The 16,489-nt window shown below is 41.5% G+C and overlaps 1 protein-coding gene across 2 annotated transcripts in view; it reads left to right on the top strand.

Moving 5' to 3' along the window:
- The window catches only part of LOC140070462 (fatty acyl-CoA hydrolase precursor, medium chain-like), a 33,128-nt gene extending 16,951 nt beyond the window's left edge, over nucleotides 1-16,177 (top strand). The window contains exons 2-12 of one of the 2 annotated variants that reach the window (XM_072117014.1): nucleotides 2,061-2,199; nucleotides 9,876-10,009; nucleotides 10,095-10,248; nucleotides 11,055-11,168; nucleotides 11,253-11,348; nucleotides 12,102-12,242; nucleotides 12,801-12,914; nucleotides 12,994-13,141; nucleotides 14,572-14,724; nucleotides 15,007-15,079; nucleotides 15,662-16,177. In XM_072117014.1, coding sequence (XP_071973115.1) covers nucleotides 2,061-2,199; nucleotides 9,876-10,009; nucleotides 10,095-10,248; nucleotides 11,055-11,168; nucleotides 11,253-11,348; nucleotides 12,102-12,242; nucleotides 12,801-12,914; nucleotides 12,994-13,141; nucleotides 14,572-14,724; nucleotides 15,007-15,079; nucleotides 15,662-15,848 — 1,453 coding nt within the window. In that variant the 3' untranslated portion in view covers nucleotides 15,849-16,177. The remainder of the gene's footprint in view (nucleotides 1-2,060; nucleotides 2,200-9,875; nucleotides 10,010-10,094; nucleotides 10,249-11,054; nucleotides 11,169-11,252; nucleotides 11,349-12,101; nucleotides 12,243-12,800; nucleotides 12,915-12,993; nucleotides 13,142-14,571; nucleotides 14,725-15,006; nucleotides 15,080-15,661) is intronic. The other variant, XM_072117013.1, reaches the window with a different exon arrangement.
- The last annotated feature ends 312 nt before the right edge of the window (nucleotides 16,178-16,489 follow it).

The following is a 16,489-nucleotide window of genomic DNA, read 5'->3' as shown; positions in this document are numbered from 1 at the left end:
TCAGGTAGGCTGTGGCGTTGCAACGATGCTCAATTGGTACCAAGGGGCCCAAAGAGTGCCAAGAAAATATTCCCCACACCATGACACCACCACCACCACCAGCCTGAACCGTTGATACAAGGCAGGATGGATCCATGCTTTCATGTTGTTGACGCCAAATTCTGACCCTACCATCCGAATGTCGCAGCAGAAATCGAGACTCATCAGACCAGGCAACGTTTTTCCAATCTTCTACTGTCCAATTTCGATGAGCTTGTGCAAATTGTAGCCTCAGTTTCCTGTTCTTAGCTGAAAGGAGTGGTCTTCTGCTGCTGTAGCCCATCTGCCTCAAAGTTCGACGTACTGTGCGTTCAGAGATGCTCTTCAGCCTACCTTGGTTGTAACGGGTGGCGATTTGAGTCACTGTTGCCTTTCTATCAGCTCGAACCAGTCTGCCCATTCTCCTCTGGCATCAACAAGGCATTTCCGCCCACAGAACTGCCGCTCACTGGATGTTTTTTCTTTTTCGGACCATTCTCTGTAAACCCTAGAGATGGTTGTGCATGAAAATCCCAGTAGATCAGCAGTTTCTGAAATACTCAGACCAGCCCTTCTGGCACCAACAACCATGCCACGTCCAAAGGCACTCAAATCACCTTTCTTCCCCATACTGATGCTCAGTTTGAACTGCAGGAGATTGTCTTGACCATGTCTACATGCCTAAATGCACTGAGTTGCCGCCATGTGATTGGCTGATTAGAAATTAAGTGTTAACGAGCTGTTGGACAGGTGTACCTAATAAAGTGGCCGGTGAGTGTATGTATTACACTGTGTTAAGTGAATAAGAGCTTGAGCAAATGAACAGAGCGTCGCTTGTTCAAGCAACTTTAAAAAAAAAAAAAAGCTAAAATACTTAATTAAGTCCCCTAAACCCCAACACTCCCTTTACATGTTTAATAAAGTACAAAAAAAACACAAAATCACGAGAACTCCCCACATATTTGGTACACCGCGTCCATAACAATCTGTACAATAAATCAGTAACATTATTAGACCCGCTTTGTTAAAGCCTTAAAAAAAACGAAAACTCCAAAAATTACATTTTTCACAAAAATTTTTCCAAAAAGTGATAAAAAAAAGCTCAGTGTGCCAGAATGGTACCACTGAAAAGGACAACTCAACACGTGAAAAATAAGCCCCAAACCAGCTCTTTCAACCAATAAATGTAATGTTTCTGAAAAGAAAAAAAATGATATTTTCTCTGTATTAGTTTTTCTTCAGTAAAATTGTAAAAATATATTAAAAAAACTATATAAATTGTATCACCGTATTCGTAGTAATCTATAAAATAAAGAATCCCACACATGTAAAAGTAATGCATTTGTTCCCTGCATCCACGTACTAGCTATATTCTGCTCCGTTTCAAGACTAAACGGTTGCAGGCTATTGTGAAATTCTATGGCAGGCCAGGGCACGAATACATCAGGATGGGAGCGGATTTCAAAATACGCCGGCTCCCCATGAACCAGTGTATGATAAATTCCCCTCATTGTGTCACACACCATAATATAGCAACATAAATTAATAAATATATACAAATATATTTATATATATACCATATACACTCAATTGTAACACAAAAAAATTTACAGTATAGGTGAGTACACATTTTGTTTTTTTTTATAGACTCCAGTATAACTCAAGTTTTTATGCGCTGAAAAACTTGGCTTATACTCGAGTATATATGGTATATCGTACACTAAATAAAAATAAAGTCTAATATATACATAGCCCCATACAATGAGATATACATACCTGTATGTACACATCATCTTTTTTGAAACCTCTATTAGCAGATTGCTCAATTTTGCAAGGAGTGTTCTGCTCATAGAGGGGCAGCTTCCATGGAGTGTAATGGGAACAAAAGGAGGGTGTCTTCATAAAAGGATATATTTTTAGAGAGGTTTCACTGTATGTCCTTGAAGACTGGAAATAGGGAAATAGAGTACTTCTTGTTTGTCTATAACGTGGTGAACTGATTTATGGTAAGCATTGTGGTTATCTCAATTCATTTTGTTCAGGTGTCTCCAATCTCCAGATCTACTAGAGGAGATGTACAAGTCGTTTGGGGCTGAGATGAAGCTGCCTTCATTTTCTGAGGATTGCTTGTACCTCAACATCTTCACTCCAGCAGACAGAGGGGAATACACTAAGTTACCGGTGAGAGCTTTATATCAGTCAGTGTTATGTCTCTTTCTGGTTTTAGTTCAGTTTGTCTCACGAATGTGTTCTCTGCACTGCTCTGGAAGTGTGCACCATTTTTTTGGTGCACCTTTAATATACAGCGAGCAATACAAGTCTGTTGAGTGAATTGATTAAATGTTTCGGAGACTATGAACTAACGACTAAGGCCCTAACATGCCCCAGTTTTTCTATCACACAAAGCTGGCGAAGACACTTTATAGATAGCCGATTCCACCTTCATTTATGTACAATGTTAGACAGAAAACTGGTGCAGCCAGTTTAATATATCTGGGCCATTGTCTGCTGAGACGTCATCCCACTCTTCTTGAAGGGCGGCCTGTAGGTCATTGAGGTTATGGTGTATAGAGTTTTGAGCCTCTACTCCATGAGCTGGCGCATTGTTGTCCATAAAGTTCAGACCATTTAAAACTGTTTACATCTGCGTGGTCTGCATGTAGAGGCACAATGAACGGATTAATGATGTTATTAAAATGGTATGGGCTTGTCACATTACATTCACAAAGTATAAGGAAGTTTTCCATTGAGTAGGCACACAAGACAGAGTGGCAGAGTAACATAATTTTTGCTCGTGATCGTGAAGCGACTTTCATCAGTAAACAGCACTGAGCCCACTGGTCTCTCTCCCAGTGTAGATGCTCCTTAGCCCCTACAAGACAATGACGCTTGTACCTAGTGGTGTGGTTATAGATGTGCTCCAGCGCTGCCTCGCTTCTCAGACATATCCCAGATGCTGATCGGGACACCCAGTGCAGAGGCCTCTACAGCCTCTCACACACTCCAGACACCTCACCATCCCGCTGTCAGCACCTGTCCAGCAAACCGCGCAACCACAACCAGGCTTGGCACTAGCTGTCAGACTAGGTAAGTGGTGGCAAACTCACCCTGCAACGTCCCTGCGGGCAAAGGCCCTGCCTAAAGCAGATAAACCGCCCTGTAAGGACAAACCCACTGTCAGGAACCTAACTGACGGTCCCTGAGTGACCCTACAAGATGAAGGGGAAAACCTACTTCGTCTGGCAGCTGCTGGATGGTGGAGCAGACAGGTAACCGGAAACAGATATAAACCAGTGTTCACACCGGTACACAGAATACAAACACAGGTCTGAGACAGGGAAAACAGAATAACACTAAGAGGTAAATGATACTGAGGGACAAACAACAGATACAGGAAGACAGGAGGATTATATACAGGTCAGGTCAAGATCAGGCGGGATATATACAGGTCAGGTCAAGATCAAGCAGGTTATATACAGACAGACAAGCGGAGACAAACAAACCAGATCAAAACCAAGATGGCTGCTTACTGTTTACTGTGCTGTTTACTGATGAAAGTCGCTTCATGATCACGAGCAAAAATTATGTTACTCTGCCACTCTGTCTTGTGTGCCTACTCAATGGAAAACTTCCTTATACTTTGTGAATGTAATGTGACAAGCCCATACCATTTTAATAACATCATTAATCCGTTCATTGTGCCTCTACATGCAGACCACGCAGATGTAAACAGTTTTAAATGGTCTGAACTTTATGGACAACAATGCGCCAGCCAAGATGTACAGAATAGGATACAAAACACAGAATACCAAACAAGATAGCAAGAGCACTAGATACACAGGTAAGACTGAACTAGATACACAGGTAAGACTTCATCTAGATACACAGGTAAGACTTGAAATAACCAGCAAGGTATGATGGGAGCAGGCAGGTATATAAGGCTGTTCCCGGACACGCCTCCAGCAGCACACTGAGGAACTGTCAATCAGGCTAGTAACCCTTGCTGGGCAGGACTGAAATGCAAGAAGCAGGGTGTGGCTCAGTTAATCCAAACACAACACTAAGCCACAGTTCACACACAAATTAATCTCATCTATTCTGCCAATTGCGGATAGAGCAATGTTCACGGACACGGACGTTACACCTACCTTCTATATGCCACCAAATCAACACCCCCACCCAATGCGTGTTCCTCTTCACTCTCCTGCTGTTTGGATGGTGCTTACACTGCCCAGTACCACCAAGAGAATATCCACTGATGGAGTTAACCCCTTGCTGCTGATGGGCTTTTTCCATTTCACATATCTGTTTTTCACTGCATAGCTTTTTTTATTTTTTAGCGTACAGAGCTGTATGGGCTTATTTTCTGCATAACAAATTGTACTTCCTAATTGTCAAAATTTATTTCAAGAATCTGTCGCATACTCTACAGGCAAACTATACATAGTGCAATGTGCAATATTTTTGATAAATATGGGCCAGTGTAGCAAAGTGACATGAGATAAAGAGATAAAATAGGGAAAGACATCAGGAGTCTAGTAAAACCAGTGTAATGGAATTGGGCAGATATATGAAGGAGTTCCTGGACTAATAATTTCCAATGTACCACATAAAGATACCCAGGGTTTTCAAATACCTTAGAATGAAGCAAATGTGCCAGACCTAGTTGCCTCTACTCTTTCAAACAACATACCGTAATTAGGTTAAGCCTATTCTTAACTGCTGTAAATGACATATCAGCAGTTTTCCACTTGGATGCAATATTAATCCAAATAGCTAAGGCGATGAACTGAATCAGTGTGATTTGTTTCAATGCCTGATGGTTTGTCTCCCAACAGGAGAACAAAGGGTAATAGGGACACCCTTTGCCCTAGCAAGCTGTAAATGAATGTCTTCAAGTTATGCTAGAGGGCAACAGCCACCAGGCAATGCCACCAAATATGGACCATCACCTGCAGCATCACATCCATAAAGCAACATTTAGACAGGTGCAGATACAAGTAGTAGGAACATAGTACATATACCCTGTGAATCAGTCAGAGGGATGTCTCAGTTAAGGAAACATGTTGGCTATCTTTGGAGAAAGTAGTGCAGTGATGTCTTAATTGTTCCAATGGGAGCTAGCAATCAGAGATCTAATTCTCATTGGTCCATAAACCTGGATTTGGTGTGTGTGGGGGGCATTAAAGGTGGAGTATAGCTTAGAGATGATTCCTTGATCAAAGAGAGTATTCATACATATGCTTTCAAAGGCTGTACAATAATTTTATGCCTCATCAATGGGTTGGATTTTAAATGCGTCAGGATACCCAATTAGTTAGCCACCAACTGAAGGAGTTTGTGTTCTGTCCCAGTAGAAAGGAAGGGTTATTGAACAGAGATGTAGGCGAGAAGGATTGGACAAGAATTTGTATTGAAAGCTTACGTGTCACTATATTCTTAGGGAATGAAAGGAGACAGGAGAGGATACTCCAAGAGAGTCTGGTAAGGGATCATTGGCCATCCATCTGGGTACTTCATTGGTAGTGGTGACTGAGGAAAGTGGGGCCAATTGTGCTGCTTTATAATAGAGGGTAAAATTGGGAAGTGACATGCTGCCTAGTCTTTTATGTCTGAATATTGTAGTGAGCACTATTCTGGGTCTCTTAAAGTTCAAAACGGTGAATAAGTCTTTATGGGAACTGGGATGGGAAGGGACCTAAAGAGATAGAGGAATGGAAAATGTATTCTGCTTAATTATGAAAATGAGAGTAGAACCATTTGGCAAAATATGCAATAAGTTCTGTACAATCACTTTTTATTGCAATTATTTTATTGCAAAATTTTAAATAGTGTCAATTTGAATTTTTTTTCAATGATAAGGGGATTCTATTTAGTAAGATTTGCTAGCTTAGAAAGCAAAATTATAAGAAGAATATGGAACTGAAGATAAGACTAGAATAGAACTTTCAGAAGGAAATTATTATTTTCCTGGCCGTAGTATGGCAGCACTGAATGGGTTAAGTCTTCCATACTCCTATTTGACAGAAGATAACAATTAATTAGCAATATAGATTTGCAGGCTGACTCCCTATAAAAACCCAGAGACAATGAATATATGCGTGCGCGGGTTGGAGGTGCAGCTTTGTTTTGGTCACGGCTCCTTCTGGCGCATGCGCGGTCGTTATCTCCGATGCCGCGGTCTTCGTGCATGCGTGAAGGGAAGTCCGTTCTCGCGAGACTTCCCTATATAAAAAGATATGGTGTGGGTAGCACTTGTCAGCGAGCAGAGCCTACCCATGGGAATAGTCAGTGCTCACCTCTGCTGCCCTGCTGGTTCATCTTAATGTCAGTGTGATATTGTTTCCTAATGCTCTGTGTCTTCCAGATGCCCTCAGGAAGAATAAGTGCCATAGATGCTGTACTACCTTTCATCAGCCTTTGCCAGAGGAATGGGGACCAGATTTATGTGAAGGATGTACCCCACACCAGGAGGAGAAGAGTTTACAAGCAGATTCCACCAGGTTTTTGTCTTGGCTTAAATCTACCATTGCTCAAACAGTAGCTGAAACCGCTCAGTCCAAATGTACCAGTAGAAAATGATGATTTCCTATACCATCAGACTCCCTAGGCCTCTCAAGTCATGAGGAGTATAGGTCTGAGGGTAAGGTGAGCTCAGATGAAGAGCCAGAAGCCTCTCCAGATGATTACTAAGAAGGTGTTTCTAAACTGATTAAAGCAGTAAAGGAAGCAGTGGAATCCAATAAAGACACTGAAGACTTCACTAAAAGAGAAGCTCTCTATTATTTTCCTAAGAAAAAAGCCAAATATTTGCCCGGATTTGAAGTCTCTGGTGGAGTCTACCTGGAAAAAGCCTGATAAAAACCCCAATCCCAGGGTAAGATTTAAGTCGGTTTATAGACTGGACCCTACTTTATCAGCTGAATGGGAATCCCTCCCTAAAGTAAATCTGCCCCTAGCCAAGTTAGCACCCTCCTGAAAGATCCTATTGATAGGAAGATGGACTCTTTCATTTTTCATTCTGTGAAATATGCAAATCTTCTGTAGCTTCGGTTCCTGTGGCAAGGGTGTTGAGAATCTGGTTGAGCCAGTTGGCCTATGATGTAAAGGATGGCATAGCAAGGAAAGATATTTTACAAGATATTTCTCTTCTCAAGACAGCGACAGAATTTCTTTGCAACTCTCACGTAGGCGCAATCAAACTAACATCAGCTAGTCTGGCCTCCATAAATTCAAAAAGGCGTGAACTCTGGATAAAGCTCTGGCCAGGAGATGTCCCAGCTGAATCCAATTTTTGTAATCTGCCATTTCAGCCTTCCAGTCTATGTGGTCCACAATTGGAGGAGGTCTTGAAGATCATTAATGATGATAAAGAAACTTCTTTTCAAAACCTAAGAAAATAACAAGTTTCAAGTCTGTTGTTCAGAATTAAAAAATCTCCACAGAGCCCTTAAAAAATGAGTTATGACGCCAGGCCTGTCAAAGTTGGAGCAAGGCTTTCCCAATTTACCCAAGTATGGGACAAGACTTCTTCAGATGCTTGGGTCAGCTGTCTTGTAAGAAGAGGCTATTCTCTGGAGTTAGCCAGCTTTCCTCCAACAGATTCTATCTAAATCGACCTGTCAATCAAATTGTTCCTCATCTTCTTCCCAAATTTATAGAAAAAGGAGCCTTGGAGCCTGTCCCCTATCTTCAGAGAGGCTCCAGTTGTCTAACCTCAGGGTCCTAACAGGTGGAGTATTTCCTGTTCCCAAGCAATCTCAAAGAACTGCTTCATGTCAACAGTGGATCTGAAAGATGCATATCTGCATATTCCAGTGCTTCAGTCACAGGAAGTTTCTCCGGATAGCTGTGCTACAGAACAAAACGGTTCTTCATTTCCAGCTCACATGTCTACCTTTCGTTCTGAGTTCAGCGCCCAGAGTATTTACAAAAGTCATGGTGGTGTTGTCTGCCCCCCTCAAGGTTACAAGGTATTCAGGTGATACACTATCTGTACGACTGGCTTCTAATTGCTCTAATGGAGAAGTTAATGTACCAGGATCTAGCAGTGGTTCTGAAGACCCTGGAGATTCAGGGGCTCATTGTCAACACCGGTCAGTAGTTTCTAGGGTTCATAATAAACTCTTCCAACATAACTCTCTTTATCATCAGGCAGAGTTACCTCTCTGAAGGAAACAATCACCCCAGAACAACAATCAGAAAAGCCATGGCAGTCCTAGGATAGATAATCTCAGCCATAGAGTTGGTCCCATGGGCAAAAGCCCATATGAGAGGTCTCCAAGCTTCCATTCTCAGTTCAGGGTCTCAAGGACTTGATTTGGTGGTCCCGAAACCCACTAATAGGGAAGTCCTTCCAATTTCTACAGCCAGTAGTCCTTACATCATACGCATCCAACTTGGGTTCGGGTGCCCTATTGAGAGACCAGTGGGTTCAGAAGAGGTGGTCTCGGTCTGAGTCCAAACTGCCATCAAACCTCAAAGAGTTGAGAGCAGTAGGTCTGGTGCTCCTTCACTTCTCCAATCTCTTACTCCACTCTCCTTCGACTGGACAGGCCAGTGTCTGTATGTGTTTCCACTGTTTACCCTCATTCCAAGGGTGTAACAGAAGATCAGCAGGGAGAAACCCAGCACCACTCCATCTGGTAGCCTGGAAGCTGAAAGGGGGAATCTAAGAAGATCAGGATGATTTCAGATGAAATTATCGACACTTTATCAGCCTCTAGGAAACCGATAGATGTTGAAAGGCTACCAGCGTATTTGGGGGATTTATAAGCAATGGTGCCTCTCAATAAGAGCTTCCTCTACTCACGTGCCTTCCAATGGCTTAAAGAAGTGCCTAAAGTTTAACACGGTAAAAGTCCACTTCACTGCCATAAACTCTTCCTTTGGCGGAATATTCTCTGAAAATCTTTTGGTCAAGAGATTCTTCAGTGGTCTGAAAAAACTAACGCCTCCAGTTATGTCACCTCTACCATCTTGTACCTTCTCAATCAGCATTAAACCAAGAGCTCTTCATTCCTGTTCTGGGTACAGATGCCCCAGGGGAAGAGCAGGAGAGATGAGTGCTTGCTTATCTCCAGAGAATAGAAGTCTTTAGAGAATCTGAAGCCCTGTGTTTACAGTTCAGAGGCCCTAATAAGGGAAAACGAGCTACCAAGTCAACTCTAGCCAGATGGATTAAAGATACAATTTCCATGTTTTATGATCTAGAAGACCTTCCATCTCCTCTTAATCTGAAGGGGCATTCTACAAGATCTACGGCTGCATCCTGGGCTGAAGTATCTCATATATTATTGGACCAAATATGCAAAGCGGCAATATGGTTCGGTCCGTCAACCTTCATCTGGCACTATTGGCTTAATAATATTGGCTCCGGGCAGGCTCAGCCGTCGGCAAGAGTGTAATTTGTTTGGCTGCCTCAAAGTAACCCACTCCTTATTCTACTAGTGCTTTTCAAGTCCCATTCAGTGCTGCCGTGGGACGACCAGGAATATCAAAATTTGCTCACCGAAATGTTGGTTTCCTGTAGTCAGTAGGCAGCACGTAGATCCCCCCCCCCCCTTTTGCTGCATAAAAAAAACATGTGTATTCATTGTTTCGGGGGTATTTTATAGGGAGTCAGCCTGTCATTCTCTATTGCTAATTAATTGCTATCATCTGTCCAATAGGAGTATGTGAGACTTAACCCATTCAGTGCTGTCTATGGATAGGAAACCAAAATTTCGGTGAGCAAATTTCGATAATAATTTAAGGGTGGTACATGAAGGGTATAAATATTTTTTGTTAGAAGAAGCGCAAAACTCTTTGTATTTTTGTGGTGGTGTATTTCTTTACCTCTGTCTGTTTTTATGTAGGTGATGGTCTTTATACATGGTGGAGCGCTGTTAACGGGTGGAGCGGCTTACTATGATGGCTCTGCATTGAGCACCTATGGGGATATTGTGCTGGTGATCATACAGTACAGACTGGGAATCTTGGGTTTCCTGAGGTAAGAAACAAGCTTGTCTTCTGTAAATATTGCTTCTCCATGTGAAGAGAATCATACATAAATAACTGCCCCCTTGTCTCCCCAGCACTGGTGACAGTCAAGCATCTGGTAACTATGGATTCTTGGATCAGGTTGCAGCTCTCCAGTGGATAAAAGAGAACATTGCAGATTTTGGTGGTGACCCTGACTGTGTGACAATATTTGGTGAATCAGCCGGAGGTGTAGGAGTCTCTGTCCTAGTAAGTGGCACCTGCTTCTAGTGTTTGTGCAGTGTAAAAGATGTAATATGCTACAAAGATTTTTTTTAAATCCTTTTTTTTTCAAATGGTGAAATAAAAAAACACAACTTAAATTGCAGGAAAAAAGTCTTACCATCCAAAACATATAAAGTTATGTTTCTTGGAAGGTAAAGATAAAAAAACTAAAAAAGAGACATGGCATCATAAAGGGCATACTTGCTTTCTCGAAAAGCACATTCCCTGGACTGACCACAGGTTGCCATTTTCAAAATCTCTGCTTGATATTGCTTACATAAAATCATTCCTGTTTTTGTATATATGCTATTGTAATGCCTTGAAAACGGGTCATTACTGAATTCTGCATCTAGTTAGCTCTTCCATGCTCCCTGAACTGGAATTCTCCTTGGTTTAACAGATAATGGCTACTATCGTGCTACTTTGCTGCCATCTACTGCCCCAAAAGAGTGTCTCTAGGGATTAATGAATTGGCGCACGGACTAAATGGTTTAGAACTCCCGAGAACTCTCTTTTTTGTCCCATAAATCGCGTCTAAAAAAGTGTCGGAAAAATAGAAGCTCAAGAAAACGGGTGGATTTGCAAGCTGCACCAAAATTTTGCGCCCAAAAGTAGAAAAAGTCGAGAATATCAGAAAACACCAATATTGTGGCGCCGGCACTTCAGAAATTCAGGCGCCAGAAAGAAAGATAGATAGAAAGAAAGAAAGAAAAAGCACCGCCAGTTGTCTGCTTGAAAGGCCAAAACAGCTCTAGACAATCATTACACCTCATGTTTTGGGTTGTTTTCAGATGGCCTCTCCCTTGAGTAAAGGTCTGTTCCACAAAGCCATTGCAGAGAGCGGTGTCATCTTTATCCCTGGAGTTGTAGTGAACAAGACCACAGACCTTTTTAACTTCAGAGATGTAAGGATATTCTCTTGTATGACATTCATTATTACTTCATAGGAACACAATGACGGTACATGCAGTTGTCTGTTTCTGTTCCAGCTAGTGGCCACCATCTCAGGCTGTGACCCAATCTCCTTGGTCGAATGTCTTAAAAAGAAATCCACAGACGAAATCCTTACAGTTATGTCACAGATGGTATGTTATAGTGAGGCCATCGAAACCAATGCAATGAGTGACAGGTGATGAATGGTGAGACCTTGAAAAAACTCGAGGTTATGTCGAAGGTTATGAAAAATAAATAACATAATTAATGATGAGGGATAGTTGATGAGTGATGAGTAATAACTTATATGGCGTAACTGATGACAGTAATACATGATGTTTGATGAATTAGTCATTTGGGTTTTCTCACAAAGGTAATTTATTCACTATCCACAAGATCAGCAGAAAAAAGGACTAAAAGATCAGCATCTGTCAGCCCCATAGAACCCAACCTAATGCTGCATTACATAAATGGATAACCGCTGGGCCGGACGGACATACATCCGGCGCCATGGAGAGTTGACCCCTCCCCTCTCCATAGAGGTACATGGCGCAGTAACACGGGGAAAGATAGGACATGCCCTATCTTTTTCCCGTGTACTGTGCGGTTTGGTGCCTCACGTGCACTGCACCAAACTGCTCCGTGTACCCATTGCCGACCTAAGGGGAACGCGTATACGGCCGCAAGCTTGCGGCTGTATATACGTTCCCCAATGGTCATGTGAATGCAGCCTAACATTGGTCACACATGCATATCAGCGCTCCATTCTCAGGTGGACTTTTAGTTCATTTTCTTCCTGTTGTTGGGAATATTAGTGGACAGAACCATAGACCTCAGTAAAGTATCCCTTCATGGGACCACCCCTTTAATAAAATATGCTATACTTGTCTATGTCCTGTTTGCAGACTGTCCCAAATCTACCAGTGTGTGTTGATGGCATTTTCCTAACCAAGCACCCAGAAGAAGTCTTCTCTTCCAAAGAAATCCACAATGTTCCACTCATTATTGGAGTAAATAACCAGGAATGTGGCTGGCTGCTCCCGAAGGTGAGAACTTCAGTGTTGTTTCTATTCTAAATAAAAAATATATTCTAAGATTAGTGCAGGATGAGTAATTTAGCTACATAGACTCTCCCACAGCAGAACAGTCATTACAGATGTTTGTAACTATTGTAGACATCTGTTTGTATATCTGCCCCACTGTATAAGCAGAATCATCCTATATCTAACCTATGCAGTGGGATTCAGAAGTGACCAGGGCCATACTTAAAATGGACATGTCACTACGATTTGGGATGCTAATACAACTGCAGGTCCATATGGAGTGCCATTGGAGCCCCAAATCGACCTGTATATTAATTTTGGATGCCACAATTCAAAAAAAATATTATATTTACCTGGATGTGTCGGATAAGGCACATCGTTCTTACATCTGCAGATCTCACATTGGCGCCTCCTCTCATGCTAAATGTTTTCTGTTAATATGACCACGTAGAGGGAAATTTGGGAGAGTAAACCACTAGTGCATAAGGACCTGTGGGTAGTTTTGTGTCCCAAATCACCCTGACAGGTTCCTTTTAAGGATAAGACAAACTTTGGTTTAAGGTGGATGTCAAATGTAATTTCTGCTCCTGTCATCAGCTCCTTAATGCCTTAGACATGGTTGAGGAAATGGATAAAGACACTTTGCAAGTGAAATTAAAGAACTCTCCCTACTTGGTAAGATCTTCATAACTATAAAAAGTAAAATTTATTTGATACAAGATTGTCTATAAACTTCTTTATTGTGTTATGGCAGGGTATCACTTCCCAAATGATCCCCTCTATACTTGATGAATATTTTGGGGACACAGATAACCCTGCAGAACTCAGAAACCGATTCCTGGATCTGTGTGGTGATGTCTCTCTGGTTATTCCATCTCTCAGAGCTGCAAGATATCACAGAGGTACAACCTGTGTTATTCACTATCTAGTTGGTATTATCTGCATTAACGATATACACTCACCGGTCACTTTATTAGGTACACCTGTCCAACACTTAATTTCTAATCAGCCAATCACATGGCGGCAACTCCGTGCATTTAGGCATGTAGACATGGTCAAGACAATCTCCTGCAGTTCAAACCGAGCATCAGTACGGGGAAGAAAGGTGATTTGAGTGCCTTTGAACGTGGCATGGTTGTTGGTGCCAGAAGGGCTGGTCTGAGTATTTCAGAAACTGCTGATCTACTGGGATTTTCACGCACAACCATCTCTAGGGTTTACAGAGAATGGTCTGAAAAAGAAAAAACATCCAGTGAGCAGCAGTTCTGTGGGCGGAAATGCCTTGTTGATGCCAGAGGTCAGAGGAGAATGGGCAGACTGGTTCGAGCTGATAGAAAGGCATCAGTGGCTCAAATCGCCACCCGTTACAACCAAGGTAGGCAGAAGAGCATCTCTGAATGCACAGATGGGCTACAGCAGCAGAAGACCACACCGGGTGCCACTCCTTTCAGCTTAGAACAGGAAACTGAGTCTACAATTTGCACAAGCTCATCGAAATTGGACAGTAGAAGATTGGAAAAACGTTGCCTGGTCTGATGAGTCTCGATTTCTGCTGCGACATTCGGATGGTAGGGTCAGAATTTGGCGTCAACAACATGAAAGCATGGATCCATCCTGCCTTGTATCAATGGTTCAGGTTGGTGGTGGTGGTGTCATGGTGTGGGGAATATTTTCTTGGCACTCTTTGGGCCCCTTGGTACCAATTGAGCATCGTTGCAACGCCACAGCCTACCTGAGTATTGTTGCTGACCATGTCCATCCATTTATGACCACAATGTACCCAACATCTGATGGCTACTTTCAGCAGGATAATGGGCCATGTCATAAAGCTGGAATCATCTCAGACTGGTTTCTTGAACATGACAATGAGTTCACTGTACTCAAATGGCCTCCACAGTCACCAGATCTCAATCCAATAGAGCATCTTTGGGATGTCTTGGAACGGGAGATTCGCATCATGGATGTGCAGCCGACAAATCTGCGGCAACTGTGTGATGCCATCATGTCAATATGAACCAAAATCTCTGAGGAATGCTTCCAGCACCTTGTTGAATCTATGCCACAAAGAATTGAGGCAGTTCTGAAGGCAAAAGGGGGTCCAACCCGTTACTAGCATGGTGTACCTAATAAAGTGGCCGGTGAGTGTATGACATAGTATCTAAAAACAAATGTTATTTTTCTTTTGGAAAATAAAGAATGTGGATAAACAGCAATGTAATTCGGTACAGTTTAAACAATTGGATGAAGTGAAAGAGTCTTAAATCTTTTAAATCTTTATCTGATGGATGATTTGTGACAACATCTCATTGTGTACACCACCTTTCCCTAATAGATTCTGGATCCCCTATCTTTTTCTATGAGTTCCAGCATCCCCCATCAGTACTGAAAGATTTCAGACCTAACTTTGTAAAATCTGACCATGGAGATGAGTTGATGTTTGTCTTTGGAGGACCGTTTCTGAGAGATGGCACATACTTTTCCATGGGTAAGTCGCTGAAGTCAAGCTGAAGGTTATATTTTCTATTTTATCTGTGTATATGTATTTCACATAATAAAGTTGAATATTACTGTTAAATAACTATTTGCCTGATTGTTTTGTTGTTTATGGTTGGTATTTATTATTTTTCAATAAGACAGGCTTTATTCTATATAGAAGCCCTTGATCTATTATTTTTATAAACCCCACAGGTTATTTTCTATTTAGTTGTCTTGTATTTATTATTTTTTGTGCAGTTACATATTTTATATTACAAATTTTCTATACTAGGTAATGTTCCTAATGAAGAAAAAATTCTTAGTAAAACAGTCATGACATACTGGGCCAACTTCGCTCGAAATGGGTAAGACATCAGACTATCAGGTATTCTGTAATTGGAAGATAGGAATGTCTGAGACACAGTAATTAATGGAAATCTACCACCAGGATGAAGGATTATAAACCAAGCACAATGACATTCTGGTGTGTGCTCCCTCTGGCAGGATCCACTCTTCCTTAAGCTTCTTATACCCTTGTTTTTAATAAGAAAAAGGCTTTAAAAAGTATACAAATTAGCCTAAGGGCTCCAGGCTCCATATGCGTTAATGGAGCCTGGAGCCCTCAGACTCATTTGCATTATTCAAAAAATCTTTAAAAAAAAAACACCAGGGCATAATAAGCTAAAAGAAGAGCAGATCCTGCCAGAGATGGGACACACTATTGTGTCCATTTACTTGGTTTACAGTCCTTCATCTTGGTGGTAGATGTCCTTTAAGAAAAGCAGGACCTATGACAGACCTGATCATATGTTTGACTTGATAATCTGGAGAAGTGCCAGGGTTCCAAAACATACCACACCTGGTTTCTCCCTAAGGTCATCTACATACCACATTTATTGGGTTATTTAATTGTCTTCGACCCTATAATCTAATGTTAACTTCTGCAGGGATCCGAATGGTCCGGGCATGGTTCATTGGCCAAGGTTTGACCTCAAAGAAAGTTACTTGGAAATTAATTTAAAGCAGAAATCCACTAGAAATCTGAGGGCAGGAAAAGCTGAATTCTGGACAAAGATACTTCCAGAAAAACTTCAGAATATCGTAAAAGAAAAGAATGAGCACACAGAACTGTGAATCACAAAGAAGTGGAATATTACAGAGCAGGTCCATATGAAGAGTGCAGTCACTTCTTGCCACCGGACTCATTTATCCATCACAAATCTAAAAAATGTATGTTCTTTAGACTGTTTAGAAGATTGTTGGTTTTATTTTTGGCATAACTAAGCATTATCTCTAGTGATACCTTTTACAAACTGCAGGACTTAAGATTTTGTATAACTAATAAACATAAATGTGAAGATAAGCTCAGCTGTATATTTGTTGCAATACTTAAATGGGAATATGTGCACAGCCCCCTGTTGTCACTTATCTTCAGAAAACTAAGGGCATGGGTGGTTGCTTGACAGAAGCTCACAAACAAACAATAGCACAAAATCTACCATGTAGGAACAATCCAGATACTCCAATAATATGTGTAACCAAACACACATTATACATTGGGAAATTTGATAGGTATGAATTATTAAGGTAACAGAAAGTTTTTTGGGTATTTGAGGATTAAGATTGTGCTTCAGTAAGGATTCCGCATACACCTAATATTTTGAGAAAACGCTGCACTCCTGGAGTAGTATGAATTTATGTTTTGTAGGTTGGCTACACTACCTGTAACAGACTGCCCGGTGAAATCGTACAATTTAATAAAGTTTAACCTAGGA

Source organism: Engystomops pustulosus, chromosome 7 (genome assembly GCF_040894005.1).
Source record: "Engystomops pustulosus chromosome 7, aEngPut4.maternal, whole genome shotgun sequence".
Lineage (NCBI taxonomy): Eukaryota > Metazoa > Chordata > Amphibia > Anura > Leptodactylidae > Engystomops > Engystomops pustulosus.
The sequence above is the reverse complement of the archived record's forward strand: the minus strand, read 5'-3'. Positions and strand labels throughout refer to the sequence as shown.